At 48.1% G+C, this 15,124-nt stretch overlaps 1 protein-coding gene across 4 annotated transcripts in view; it reads left to right on the top strand.

Annotated features, from left to right (window-relative positions):
- The window catches only part of ELP2 (elongator acetyltransferase complex subunit 2), a 940,461-nt gene that overhangs the window by 901,667 nt on the left and 23,670 nt on the right, over positions 1-15,124 (top strand). For all 4 annotated transcript variants that reach the window (XM_085606785.1, XM_085606787.1, XM_085606786.1 and 1 more), the window contains one exon: positions 2,119-2,232. In XM_085606785.1, coding sequence (XP_085462911.1) covers positions 2,119-2,232 — 114 coding nt within the window. The remainder of the gene's footprint in view (positions 1-2,118; positions 2,233-15,124) is intronic.

The raw sequence follows: 15,124 nt of genomic DNA on the forward strand, positions 1-15,124 counted from the left end.
CTCTGAGGCTCTTAACTCTCAAGACTGCTTTCCTGGTGGCCATCACCTCTGCCAGACGGGTGAGTGAGCTCCAGGCGCTTTCTTCTAAGCCTCCTTTTCTATCTGTGCATCCGGACAAAGTTGTCCTCAGGACTTGTCCATCCTTCCTGCCCAAGGTAGTCACTGCCTTCCACATCGGGCAGACCATCACTTTTCCCACCTTCTTTCCGCCTCCGCATCCTTCGAAGGAGGAAGAGAGGCTCCACCGTCTGGACCCAAAACGTGCGCTTTCCTTTTATTTGGATCGCACCAAACAGTTCCAGGTGGATGGCCAGCTCTTTGTTGGGTACGTGGGCGCCAAGAAAGATCGGGCCGTACACAAACAAACTATCTCCCAATGGATCGTTTTGTGTATCAAAGCCTGCTCTTCTTTGGCAAAGAAGGAGCCTCCAGTGGGGCTGCGCGCCCATTCCACCAGGGCGACGGCAGCAACCACTGCTCTGGGACGGGGCGTTCCTCTGAATGACATCTGTCAGGCAGCTACTTGGGCTTCATTGCACACTTTCACAAAGCACTACTTTCTTGACAGTCAAGTCTGGAGAAATGGCTTCTTTGGCCGTTCTGTTCTCCAAGACTTTCTGGTGTGTTCTTTGTTCGCAGACCCATCTCCAGGGTTGGTGTTGCTGGGGTATCTATTCTAAGGTAAGGAATCTATTACTAATGTGTTTCTTTCAGATGAACAAGTTACTTACCTTCAGTAACGATATATCTGTAAGAAACATTAGTTATAGATTCCTTACCGCCCCACCCGTCCTCCCCGTTCTGCGAACTGATTTCTAGGGTTAAGGACATCCTTTCAGGGCCCTAGTTTTGTGCACTAGTGTATAGAAGTGGAAACTTTTCCTTTAAAAAGGAATGTGTAATGATTTCTACCATAGAAGTGCGGGACAGTCTGGTTTTCCAGGTATTTCCCGTTCCCTAAGAAGTGGGAGATATTTCCATGAAACTTGACTTGTGCTTTTATCAACTAATGGCTGATGTAACAGAAGCTTTAGCTGGTTACATTAGCTCAGTTCATCCAGGTGCAAGATTGCATGGTGTATGGTGTCCACTGGGGCATTACTTCAGGGGTGAGAGAAGAGTTTAGCTACACGTGCGTACTTGTTTGTATCCAAGAAACGTTGATTTGTTTAGGTGATTCAAGGTTTCTTGCACTCTGCCAACTTCGCCCAAGGCGTAGCTAATTCAGTGCTGCCAGTGTCCGCACCAGATTTCTTGACTCAGAACGTCCCTTGGGCGGGATATTGTGTGCCAGGCAACATAAAGGGAAGCTGACTCCGCTCCTTGCTGTGCAGGTAACAACGGCTGGTGGCAGTAGAAAGTAGCGGGGACTCAAGACATTTGGGGTTTGGGTAGGAGAAACAAGCACAGGGGGTGGGAATGTCCGAGGACTTTGCAAATATGCACGATCATCCATGATCTCTTTTCTTGTGCTCGTTTCACATTGTCAGTGCCACCGTGTGAGTGTCATTGGAGGAGTAGTAGCTTTAACCTTACTTGAGTTCAGCATTGAAAGGGGTTCATCAAGGTGATAGCACTGTTGGTCACGCATTTGTGCTGGGAAGAATTCCAAGTCTTTCTACATTGAACTGGTTTTCTATTCGGAATACCTATCTACAGCAGGGTACCCCCCACCTTTATACATGTAAGCCGCTTTACAGTCAGGGATTCTATATGAATTTTGTGAAATCTCCGTGGTCCTAGTGTAGCACATACAATTTATTGCCGTACTGCTGGTCACAGTGCAAGGAAATATTTTTTCCGGGGAGATGAGGGATCAGGGTATGTTAGTCTTCACCTTCCATATACAAAATAGCTGCTTTGGGTCTCACCACATAAATCGTTGCTTTAAGAGCTCTAACTAGAGGATTAATAGGCCAAGTGTTCATTGTTTGGCATTGTTCACAGTTGACCAATTACAGGTAAATATAAGTATGTACGTTGGAAAAATTTGAAATTGCTTCAGTTTCTTTTCAAAATTATTTAACAGCAATCCAACTCATTCTCATAGAAATGAATCAATGATATTGGTTGATGATGGCTATAGTGAATAATTCTAGTATCTACATTTTTTAACAGCTACATAATTGCAGTAGGATTAGAATGTGGCAAAATTATCTTGTATACATGGAAAGCTAATGAGAAGAATTCAGCGTTAGCTGATTGGACCAAGTGTTTCGAAATGGATCAACGGTATGTGGGCTTAAAATGTATATTTTAAAAAACGCTATAAATTGTTCTTCAACTATAATCAGTATTAAAAATGTAAGTCATTCAAATAACCTAACAAAATTGCATTTTGTATAACTGCAAGTCACACACTTTGAAAGTTATTTTTATCGTGGATTTTTCACTGCTGTGTTTTATTTTATTAGTCTAATGATTTTATTTAAATACGTTTTGAAAAAAATATGTTAGCTTATAAGAATTGTTATGAAGTACAATAGTTTATCATACGTTTTCATGTACCTAGGCAGTAGTGTATGGCAGGATACAGTCTAAGTCACAGTTCTGTCATTTTAAAAGACGAAATTGGTGTATTTTGAACTTTTTGTGAAATAAAGTTGAGTTAGTGTCGCTCCTTAATTCTAAATGAAGTGAGTTCCACAAACTATATGCTTAAACGGACAAGCATTGGCAAAGCAAATAGGTCTTGCCTATGCAAACACTCGCCTTTGTCAATGTTTTTGGCCTTGTTGCACATGTGCAGCATGGTTGAAAGTTTAAGAAGAAAATGGCTCATAGCACATTTTTCCCTCATTTCTAGCTGGAGGACAGGCGGCGTCTCGGAAAGAGGGAGGGCGTGCAACACAAAAGGTGTAGATGCCATCTGGCCATCCTCCGTGCCCGAGCTGTGAAAAAAAAAGTGTTATGTATGGGACGGGGGAGGGAGAAGGGCAAGCAATAACACAGAGAGGGGTTGGAGGTGGCTAGCTCCAACATGGAGACGGACGGGAGGGGGCAAGCAACGACATGGAGCTGAGTGGGAGGGGCAAGCACCAACACAGAGAGGGACACAAGAGTGTTAGGAGGTAAGCAACAACACAGAGGGGAATGGCAGGGGACAAGCAACAACTTGGAGAGGGATAGGAGGGTCAGAAGTGCAAGCAACAATATGGAGCGGGACGGGGGTAGAAGCATATGAGGGAGATAGCCTGCAAACACTTGATCTTTAATGTAGTCTTCAACTAAAAGAAAAAAGGAACTTCGAAAGTGGAATGACACAAGTACTTGAGCCATACTCCAGGGAAGGGACCAACACACTAAGAGGAAGTTAATCTGGTAGGCGCTGACCAAAGAGAAGCAAGGAAATGGGAGTGATGATGAAGCCAACCGATGATGAGCAATGGGTGGTCTCTGAGCTTACTGTAAACAAACAAAATGTCTTGCAAGCAACAGCACATGCGTTGTCGCAAACTATCTACTACTGTGTCAAGGCATTTTGAAGCACAGGATTGTTAGCCACAAAGCGTTGGAGAAGTGACAAAAGTTAAGTCTTGTGCAACATTTCTGTAGAAATTAAAGTGATTTTTAAAATAGGATTTTGTATGTCAAACACAAGACTTTAAGGACGTTTTATCTCTTATGGTGTCTTGTGTTTCCATCTGTTTGCTAAGCAACGTCTTATGTAGTGTTTTTTTCCTTGTTGGCATAGTACTTCCCTTCCACACCTCCCCACTCTCTTGCATACTCTTTGAAATTACAGTTTTTGCTAAATCGTAGATCACTGCAAGATTCCTTAGTTTGCTTATCTGTCTCTTTCCTTCCACAATGTTGTTTGGTTTTTCAGTTACATAGCAAAGTATGTAGTTTGTCTTGCTGCAGAGCCACAAGTGAGATAGAAAGTGAGGATAACATAATGAAGATAAGATGTGAGAGGACGGGATGTATTCCTAGTCTCCTCATTCCAAGAATATATTTTGGAGATTTTTTTCTTTTGACTCGCCATCAGAAAACAAGACTTCCGGACCGGCTAGACGAAGGCCACATCTTCTTTTTCTGAGACTTGATACCAACCAAACCACAACATCACCTCATATGTGCTAAAAAGATAATTGCAGTCCCTAAGAATTGGCTCCACCTTGCCCTTCTATGCCTCAGTGCTGCCTTCATTGAGAGAGAACCAATCCAAATATAAAGACAAGAACTTGTTCAAGACAAGAAAATAGACATGCGTCATGACCTTGCATCTAATTGCACATGGGATCCTCCCTGAGATGAACTGCATTCTTCCTGCTGTTTCCTACCCTTCTCTCTCTAATCCTCCATTACAGACAAGTCACTTGCTTCCTTGGTCTTGACTGCCTGCCAGGGCCAAGTTTCTTAGCGCTGGTACAGAACTCACCCCTGGCAGGTTCTCAAAGTGCCTTATTCACCAGTGATTGTTGCCTGCATGTGCGACTGGTTGTCCCAATGGCATTGATGTATTGCTTCTTAAGAGCACCTTATGACAATCTTTCTGGCAAAGCCATTACCAGCAGCAGACCACATCAGTGTTGACCTTATCTGATAGAGACATCTAGCCGCAGATTCCTTAACTTTTGAATTCTCCCCAGGTGCCAATTTCGATCCGTAAATGTTTCAGCAGTAAATCTGCGTGTTGGGGGACAGCGTCGTATGGCTCTGTGACGATGTCGACTCCTGTCATGACGTCAGTGGAGCCATATAAGTCCCCTCTGGGGCATGGGAATCAGTTTCTTCTTTTCCGCTCTTCAATGTGGATCTGGAGAAGCGTTTCCTCTGATCGTTTTTTCGACCTGCTGCAGTACTTTGTTGTCGGTGGAACAGTGTGCCTTTGTCTATTTCTTCAGGTTTCAAACCTTGTGGGTCTTGTAGCCGATATATTTCGGTGACGGACCCGCATACAATTTGTATGTGGTGTTTGGGTGGGTACCACTGTGCTGAGGATTGCTGCTCCTGCAAGAAACTGAAGCCAAAGTGGCTCAAGGAGTGGCATTTAAATTTGATGGCAATGTCTTTGTCATGGTCCTCCTGGTAAGAGCGTTTGCAGGGTCAATCTAGGAGCCGGAGCCAGTCTGGAGGATGTTGTTTTCCAGGGAAGTCAAAAGGTAAGGGACGGTTGAAGCCACAGCATTCTCGAACTTCACGGCGTGGAGACTCCGTCTCCAATGGCCCCTCCCGCTCGACTGTTGAAGAGGCTGTGCACGACTCCGCACCGCATCTCCCTGTGTTTCCAGGAGCCGGGGCATCAATGGCTCAGATGAGGAAATATTCTAATTCCTTACACCTCATCTTTGGAACCCCATCTCCCTCTGGAGCACCTTTAGGCCCGAAGGAGGTTAGTGGGGCACCATTGGAGGGTTTGTCCTCAGTGACAGTTGAGCTGTTGAAGTCCATGAGTTGGCGCCGGTCAACGTCGGCTGGCGCAGCTTTGGCACAGGTCCACAGTCCTTCAGGATCTCGGCCTACGACGTCGTACTTCGATCACCCGACACAGACACTGACATCGGTGCTGTCGGTCAAAGTTGCTTCTCCTCCTCTGTGTAGGCGTCGTACGATGTCAGATGTGTAGTCGACTATTCAAACTGAGGGGAATATGCAGGTTTTTGTTCCTTCTCAGGAATAGGTTATGGAAAGACAGCCTGTGTCGATTGAGGCAGGGCTCTTTAATCCCATTACTGACATTAATGTGACTCAGATGGAGGAGAGGGGGTTGTCTGCTCTAGGAGAAGCTAGTGGCCTGGATTCTTCACCAGTTTCAGGGTTGCTTTCTCCCCCTGGCCTTGCTGCTGAGGCATGTTTCTCCTTTGCAGACATGCTAAGGAAAGTGGCTACGGTTTTAAGCTTGTCACTTCCTACAGTGCAAAGGCCCACAGACCCTTTGATTGAGTTCCTCTTTCAAGGACAGACAGGGGAAGAGCCTGTTCTTCCGTTTGGGGAGGCCTTGTTTGATGTTTTATTAGGTCCTCGAACCAAGCCTGAGTCGAGGCCTCAGTGGACCGGGATATTGCACGTAGACACTTGCCTGCGCCTGGGAACTCAGTTTGTCTTCATAGACATCCTTCCACTCGTAGCTTGGTGACTCAGGTTGTGTGGTAGACAGAGGTCTTTACAGTCATAGTTTTTTCATTTTCTGTTACTGGTGTAACTCGTCTTTATTTTCTGTCACAAGCAGTTCAGTATGCTAACATATGCATGGTTTCGACCTTTCATTGTCTCTCACAGGGACGTGTTGGTATGCCAGTTGTAAGTCTTTTATATAGGGACGCTCTGGTATTTACTCGTTAGAGTAATCAGCATAGTATGTCAATCAGTCAGTCAATCGGGTTTTGTATAGCGTAGCTGCTCACACATGAGTGTCTCACTACTCTAGTGGGGTGCATATTTATTATGGCGCTACTGGATTTAGAGCCTATGGTTTGTATTCTTTTGAAAACATGCTCTTGTGGTTCATCCTTCATTAAAGTCCTTTTGGCTATGCGTTTTGTGGTGCAGGTTGTTTTCTCTTACTGAGCGGACTGCATATTTATTATAAGTTCTTCCATTTTTGAAGAGTTTATAGTGTATTCTTTGGAACACACAAGTTAGTGCCTTGCTCCTTTCTGGGTTGAGATAGGTTTTTTATTTGTTCACCCTTGGAACATGACGGTGTGAACTCAATATCTTACGCTGTGTGATGGGCAGTGTCTGAAACAATCTGATAGCGACATCTAGCTGTAGATTCCTTACCCGTTTTCAGTGATACATTTCATGGTAGGAGTTTTTAGGCTTTATAGGAACCTCTTATTGTTATTCTCCTACAATGCTTTTTGCATCTGTCTGGAGGTTATATATTACCTGTCCTCGTAGGGTATGTATCTATTTTCTCTGAGCTTCACAGCTATTGAAAAATCATGGCTTCTTGAGACGACTTGCGATAAAAACAAATTTGTATCACAAATGTTTTTGCATGCGCTTGTTGCTAACAAGGATTTATTTTATGTATGATTTCCTTTTAATGTTTCGATTTTTCCTTATGTTATGGTGCTGCACTAACAGGTGCGTTCCCTTTTGCAATATACATATTTGGACTTTGTTTAATAAAAAAAAAAAAGAGAGACAACAGAAAGAGGTTCTAAGGTGGGTCACTCCATCCCATTGGGGGGGGGGGGGTCCATTACCTGGCCTACTTTCTACTCTTCCCCCACATCCTTCTAAGGAAGAGAGACTTCACCATTTGGACCCCAAGAGGGCAGTGACTTTCTACTAGGATAGAACCAAAGAATTCCGACTGGATGGTCCACTTTTCATTGGAGATGTTGGCAAAATTAAGGGCAAACTGGCCACAAAAGAACTCTGTCCACGTGGCAAATCCTGTGCATCAAGATTTGCTATGCCATGGCCAAGAAGGAGCCTCCTGAAAGTATTCTAAGTCGTCTTCTTCGGCTTTGGTTAGAGGAGTCCCTGTGATTGACATCTTCAATGTGGCATCTTGGTCCTCCCTCCACACTTTTGCAAAGCATTATTGCTTGGATTCGAAAGTGAGGAGGGACGGACATTTTGCTCGTCCTGTGTTACAGGAGTTTTCGGTATAGGCAGGCAAGCACCCTCCTCCGAGTGTGGTACTTCTTGGGGATTCAATTCAAAAGGTGAGTAATCCACAGGCAGATGTATCCATCAGAAGAACAAGTTACTTACTTTTGGTAATGCTTTTTCTGGTGGATACAGTATCTGCCTGAGGAAGTTTCAGGCATGGGAGAAGAGTGGGAGGGGGGTCACTGGACCCTATAGAACACCAGTTAGACATGCCCAGTGAGGAATTGGACTGGTATGAGGAGTTTGCGGAGGCCAGTCGACTGAACACCTCTCCAGATGCTGGTATACTCTCTCTACCTATTGTGGCTATGTAGGAGGGAGCTTTTTATGGTAATGCTATGGTGATGAAGAGGGCAGCAGAGGTCCTTGGGCTAGAGCTTCCCTGGGCGCAGGTAAAGACTAACCTCTTGACTGAAGTGCTGCAGCCTGAGGCTTCCTCATCCATACCCTTTTTGCTCTTTAATGAAGCACTGGCGGATGTCCTTTTGAGGCACATGGTCCAAGCCTAGCACAGGTACTGCTGTGAACAGGGCAATAGCATGCCTCCATTGCCCTGCCCCGGATGATCCAAGTTTCCTTAGCCAACATCCTACCCCTGAGAGCCTGGTGGCCCAAGCCTCAACATCCCATGGCACGTTCCCTTGCTCTCCCCCTGACAGGGATTCCAAGAGGTTGGACGCACTTGGGAAGATGTTCTCTTCCACCAGCCTAGTATTGTGGTCGGTAAACACAGGTTCCTGAGGAGGCCCAGGCTGTGCATTCCCAATCAGTGAGAGATGGGAGTGATATGAATGCCCAGAGTTCTCAAGAAGATCAGTAACGACCGGGCCCAAGTCATCCTTGTGGCTGCGGACTGGGCACAAACAGTTTGGTATTCTTAACTTTTAAAAATGAGTATCGATCCTCTGATCAGGCTGCCCCTTCAGGATCTTCTGACGCAGCAGCAGGGTAGGGTTCTCCACTCGAACCAGTCTACTGTCGGACTCCTTGCGTGGAGATTGAGCAGCGAAAGTTGATAGTTTTCTACCTTCCTCACGAAATGTGTACAGTTATTCTGGTGGCCTATCGGCCAGGCGGCCCCCCCACCTAATCGGTATATGCCTGCCGTTGGCAAAAATGTATAAAATATTGTACCGAAAGGTCTATTGACCTTATTTGTGCTTCATTTGCTAATATTCTTCTCTTTATTCTTGCCCTTGCACAGCAGGGCTCTGCTCCGGGCCTTCTCAAGGGTCATGTTTCTGCTCCGTCTGCTTTCCTGCGGCTGCCTGATCAACCCTCTTTATTCAAGTCTTCTATTGTAAGGGATGCTGCGAAGTTCACAATTCAATGCAGACTTGATATCACCGACACGCTAGGCAGAGCGATTTCCACATTTGACAGAGACATCCAGCCGAAGATTCCTTACCTTTGAACTTTCAAACATCAGGCTGGATCAGAAAGACTTTTCTTAGCAGTACCCCTGTACGCCAGTAGGTGACATCGGTTGACTCCGCATGACTTAGTCCGCATTGTGTTCGTCGTCGTGACGTCCACGTCATCAATATAACCGCTACTATGGCGCGCTGACGTCAGTTCTTATCTTTCTGCGCCAGGCAGGGCCAATCCGTTCAAGAGAGCTTGCCCTTGTCATTTTTTAACAGACTTTCGTCGACTTCTATTGGTGTGTACGATGTCAAGTAAGAAGACCTCAGGGTTCAAACCGTGCGGGTCCTGTCACCGCGCCATGTCGGTCACAGACCCATACTTAGTTTGTCTCTGGTGCCTGGAGCGCGACCATGACTGGAAGTCGTGCTCTGTCTGCCAGGCCATGGCGCCGAAGGCTTTGAGAAAGTGGTCCCTAAAGCTGCTCGTGGTCTGATGTCCGGCACCGCGGCAGTCGCCTCGTCGGTCTCGATCCCAGTCCAGGTCTCGGTCAAGAGGAATGTCCGAGCAGTCCCCTTCATCAAAGTAATCAAAGTCAGGTAAGAGGCACCACTAAAAACACAAGAAGTAGAAGCGTGCTTCGACTTCACCCCACCCGTCTCACAACGTGGCAGGGAACCTCGACGTTCGAGGCCCTGGTCCGCAGAGTGGGTGCTTGGGTCGGCTCTGCGTTTCCCTGCCTTTCCGGGTCCAGGAGAGACCCCCTCCTAGCTTAAGGAGTTCTATGACGCCATGTGCACCACATTTGGGCGGCCAGACCCTGCCGGCGTGCCTATGGGCCCTGCAGGCTCAGATGATGGAGGAGTCCCTGTGGGTCCCGCGTCTGCAGCTCAGCCCCCAGCACCACAACCTTCAATTGGACCCTATCCTGGGTCCAGATCGGTTCTGGTCTCACCTCCGCAGAAACCTTCCCGTGCTCCCTGTCCAGTGCCGAGGTCCTAGCGTCACAGGCACCCAGCGGCGGCGCCTCCCCAGTCAACATTCCCAACGAAACGGAGTCAGTTGGGCGTCCCCAGACACCGAGACGGGCGCAGACAGAGCTGTACGGCTCCATGGCGTTCAACCTGCCCTATTCTGAAGGGTTGGGGGTGGATGAAGAGGATTGGGTGGGGGAGCAGGATCCCTTCAAAATCCTGCATCCACAAGATATGGACTGGTACGAGGAACTGGGTGAAGCCAGTGGTTTGGACACCTCCCCAGACTCTGGTTTGCTGTCTCCACCTACCCTGGCTACGGAGGAGGTGGCATCCTTTACTATGGTGGTGCATAGGGCTGTTGAGGTCCTGGACCTGCAGCTCCCTACTGTGGCAGTAAAGACTAACGTCTTGATTTAGGTCCTGCAGCCTGGGGTCTCCAGCTCAGAACCCCTACTGTTTTTTAATGAAGCCTTAACGAACATCCTTCTCGGCACCGGTCCAAATCCAGCACATGGGCTCCTGTGAATAGGACGATTGCCCGCTGCCATCGCCCTGCACCAGGCAACCCAGTTTTCATCACCGCCCAACCCACCCATCAAAGCTTGGTGGTTCAGGCTTCCACTTCCTGTGGCGCGTTTTGGAGTTAACATTTTTTCTTCCACCAGTCTGGCATTGTGGTCTGTGCCTCTTGGGCCATTATTCCCATTTGATATGGGACACGGTTGCGCACGTGCTGCCCAGGGTCTCGGAGGAGGACCAGGCTCTACTCTCCCAAGGTATTTCAGATGGGGGAGATGCAGCAAAGTGTGCCATCATATGTGGCTTGGACATGACAGACTCGCTGGGCAGAGCGATTTCCATGACGGTGGCCGGACGTCGCCATGCCTTGCTGAGAACATCCAAGTTTTCGGGGGATGTCCAAGCTAACCTTATGGACATGCCCTTTGATGGCTCCCATCTCTTTGGAGACAAAGTAGAAGCTGCCCTTGAGCGTTCGTTTCAAGGACCTGCAGGCTGCGGCCAAGTCCTTGGGCCTCCCCACGACTTCCCGCCCCGCATCTACTTTTCGCCCCTTTCGTGCTTACGGAAAGGGCTACCAACCATGCCAACCCTTTTCCGCCCAGCGGGCCCCGCAAGTTCAGCAACCTCTACGGGGCCATGGATAAAGTGCACCCCGAACCCGTGGGTCGGGAGGTCAGTGGTTAAGCCATGTCAAGATCCCCTCCTTCACTGCAAAACCTTCCTAGTCCTATACCCCAAGAACACTGACAGTCAGTCGGTGGCAAAGTAGGCCATCATCTCCACCACTGGCAGAAAATCACATCGGACAGGTGGGTGTTGCAGATAGTCTGAAGGGGCTATTCCGTCCCCTTCAAGAGTACCCCTCCATCTATGCCTCCAGTGTATGATCAGCTAAAGGAGGATCACCTGGCTCTGATCTGTGAGGATATCAATACTTTCTTGGCCAAGGGAGCTATAGAGAGGGTTCCCAGGCCAGAAATAGGCTGTCGTTGTTATTCCTGCTGTTTTATGGTCCCAATGAACCGCCTGCATTCGCTGAGGTTCACTATCAAGTGCCAAAGTCACACCTAACCCTATCTCAGATGCTTCCTTTCAGTGGAGCGGTTCTGGACACGGTTCAGTTCTGGGCTTAACCTCCCAAACGATTACTCCAGGATATTCAGGCTATGATGTCGATGTTTCAGCCTCTATCTTAGATTTTGTTGAGAGTGACCTTCTGCATGCTGCTAGTGAACCATGCACGGAGGCATATGTGGGCTCTGCAATGGGACCTGAAGTTCCAATGGGCATAGCATCAAGGTAATCTCTCCTGGTTCAGATTTCGGAGGGCACTACAAAAGACCTGCAGTGGTGACTAACAGACCACGATCGGATCAAAGGCAGATCTTTCCTCCTTCCCCACCCACATCTCAAAGTAGTAACAGATGCGATCCTTCTGGGATGGGGTGGCCATCTGGGCGAGGTGGAGATCAGAGGACTCTGGTCTCCGGTAGAGGCCAGGCTTCATATCAATCTGTTGGAGCTTCGAGCTGTCTGACTGGTACTGAAAGCCTTTTTACCATCCATAAAGGGAAGGCTGATACAGGTGTTCACGGACAACACTACCGCCACTTGGCACTGCAACAAATATGGTGGAGTCAGGAGGCTTTGTGTCTCTGGATATGGCTTGGAACAACAGAACATTTCCCTGGTGGTTCAACACCTGGCAGGATCTCTGAACGTCAGGGCGAATGAGCTCAGCCGAAGGTGCCTTGCGGATCATGAGTGGCGTCTCCATTAGGAGGTGGCACAAGGTCTTTTCAGCGGTGCGGAGAGCCTTGGTTAGATCTATCCACCTCCGAAGAGAACGCACAATGTCAGCAGTTTTGCGCGTTGGAGTTTTCAAGGCGGCTCTCGCTCGGCGCCGCTTTTCGAAGCAAGTGGAGCTCAGGTCTTCTATATGCTTTTCCACCCATACCACTCCTGCCCAGAGTGCTCAAGAAGATCAGGAGCGACCGTACACAAGTTATTCTTGTGGCTCTGGACTGAGCACGGAGAGTTTGGTATCCCGAGCCTCTAGACATGAGCATCGATCCTCCAATCAGATTGCCCCTTCGGGAGGATCTTCTGTCGGAGCAGCAGGGGAGGGTCCTCCACCCGAACCTGTCCACTCTCCCTCTCCTTGCATGGAGATTGAGCGGCGACAGTTGACAGCTTTTGACCTCCCTCCCAAAGTCTGTGAGGGTATTCTGGCAGCCAGGCGTCCCTCCACAAAATCGGTATACGCCTGCCGATGCAACATATTTTGTAAATATTGTACAGAAAGGTCCATTGACCCTTTGTCTGCCTCCCTGGCAGGTATCCTTGTCTTATCCTTACCTTGACCTATTAGAACTCTGCCTTGAACACTTTGAAGGGCTATCTTTCAGCCCTTTCAGCTTTTCTTCGGCTACCAGATTAGCCTTCACTTTTCAAGGAGCCTCTGGTGCAGAGATTTTTGAAGGGGATAACCCACTTTTTTCTCCCTTCTCTTTTTCTTATGCCACAATGGGAACTTAATTTGGTCTTCACCTTCTTTTTTTTTTTTTGAAACCGTTTATTACAGAATCCAAAAGATATACAAAGATGGGCCTACAACCTTCAGGCCGGCCGCTAGCAAACAGAAGGAGCATATAATACAAACAGTAGAACACACGCTGCGGCAGAAGAGAGATCACAGGAGTTGAAAGAAGCGTTGGCAGCCACACCATCCGGACCCCACACAACGGTTTCATTTTTATATGAATAACAACAAAAAACAAGTCCACAAGGCAACCCACAATCGGAAACAACAGCATGTGCTCCCCTAGGGGGGGGGACCCTACCGATCCATGTGGAAATTTAGCGTGCAAACTGAACATTATCTGCGCCATCTTGCCTCTCCCCAGCGCCACGCGCAGCGAATGCACAGCCGCCATTTTAGGCACCCCACTCTCTCCCCGCTCACTCTCGACCGCCAGCGTTTTCCCTTGGCGCTGCAAGCATCCCCCCGCGCGCCGGCCACCCCCGCTCTCTCATACAGGCCATAAACCCTCTCCTTCTGCGCGACCCTGCTACGGAACCACTTCCGACCGACAACCCATACATGGTCATGCCTCTCCTTTGATAACCCCCTTCCTCTGCGCCCCATTGTCTGAACTGGTCCCAGGCCATCGCCTAGCCCTGCGGATGCAGTTTATTGCCCCTACTGTAAGGGAAACACCCCACAATAAAGGGATTACAGTAGAATCAAAGCCCCTACCCCCTGAGACCCGGCCGGTTGCACACACCCCCGGGAATTAGCGGAATTCCCTGCTGCGCGATAGCCATCTCCCACTGCGGGTAGGGTGGGAACCTCTACTGTAACCATGTGTGGGATCGGATCTGAGCCGGGGCTTCAGGGGATATTTCCCCGCACATCAAGGGAATCACAAGAATATACTATGTGTAATAAAGCAATAAACCAGTGTATAAGAGACCAGGTCTCAGAGATGCAGTTAGAGCACCTCGTGACGATACCTTGCTGTCTGATCTGATGTGTTCTGCTCCGACGGAATAAAACTTTGTTTCCTGCCTTCCAGTCTCCGGCGCCTGCCTCTTTTATTGGTAAATTATCGAGTGGTATGAGAGGCGATTACCACCGGGCAAATACTTGAAAGATTATCGACTGAAACTGCCGCTACCATTTAACAATTGGCGTCCCAAACGTGGGGCCCATCAGCGACACGTGGATCCAGTGGGAGAGGTCCCGACGACAGAGTGAACGACTGCAACGATCGGGAGAGCTCCTGCCCAATAGACCCTCGTCTGGCAGCCGATCATCCGAACTTCACTGGTTCCGAGCAGACCTCTCTCGAGTGATCTACGGTCCTGACTGGGAACCATCAGGAGTGCCGCGGCAAATACGGAGAATAGAGGACGATCGGGCGCTGGAGGCGGAAGACGAGAAACTGTCCACGCGGTCCGGGTAAGGTCGTGAAATACGACAAAAGTGCGAAATAATTGATTGATTGTTTGAATACTAGTATTGCTCATTGATTGTGCTCATTGATTGTTCTCTTTGAGATTTTCGCTGTCTACAAACGGGGAGGAGTAGAAATACTCTCTCTCTCTCTCCCTTTGCAGATGGTGAAGGGTAGGTAACGCAGACTTTTGTCCCCGTTGAAACCCGTCGTGCCTATCTTTATCTCCCCATTGATTGATTGTCCGAACATTGATTGTTTTGAAGAATAGTGCTTTTTGAGATATTCTCTGTTTGCAAATAACGTAGAATAGGAATATTCTGTCTAGTCTTTGCAAATAGTGAAGGGTAGGTAACGCAGACTTTTGTCCCCGTTGAAACCCGTCGTGCCTATCTTTATCTCCCCATTGATTGATTGATTGATTGTCCGAACACTAGTTGTTCGATATTGGTTCTTTGGAGGTATTCTCTGCTTACAAATAACGAAGAATAGAGATATTCTGTCTAGTCTTTGCAAGCAGTGAAAAGATAGGTAGTGCTGACTTTTGTCCCCGTTGAAACCCGTCATGCCTATCTTCTCCCCACTGATTGGTAGTTGGTTCTGCCCGGACCGCTTATTAGAGGTGAACCATCCGGCTCCACTGGAAGGCACCCCTAATAAGGACATGTTCACTAAATATGGACTAGTCGCCGTAGCTTATAGCAAGCTGTGGCATAAATATACCAA

This window comes from Triturus cristatus, chromosome 5_2 (assembly GCF_964204655.1).
Source record: "Triturus cristatus chromosome 5_2, aTriCri1.1, whole genome shotgun sequence".
In the NCBI taxonomy this organism is placed as follows: Eukaryota; Metazoa; Chordata; class Amphibia; order Caudata; family Salamandridae; genus Triturus; species Triturus cristatus.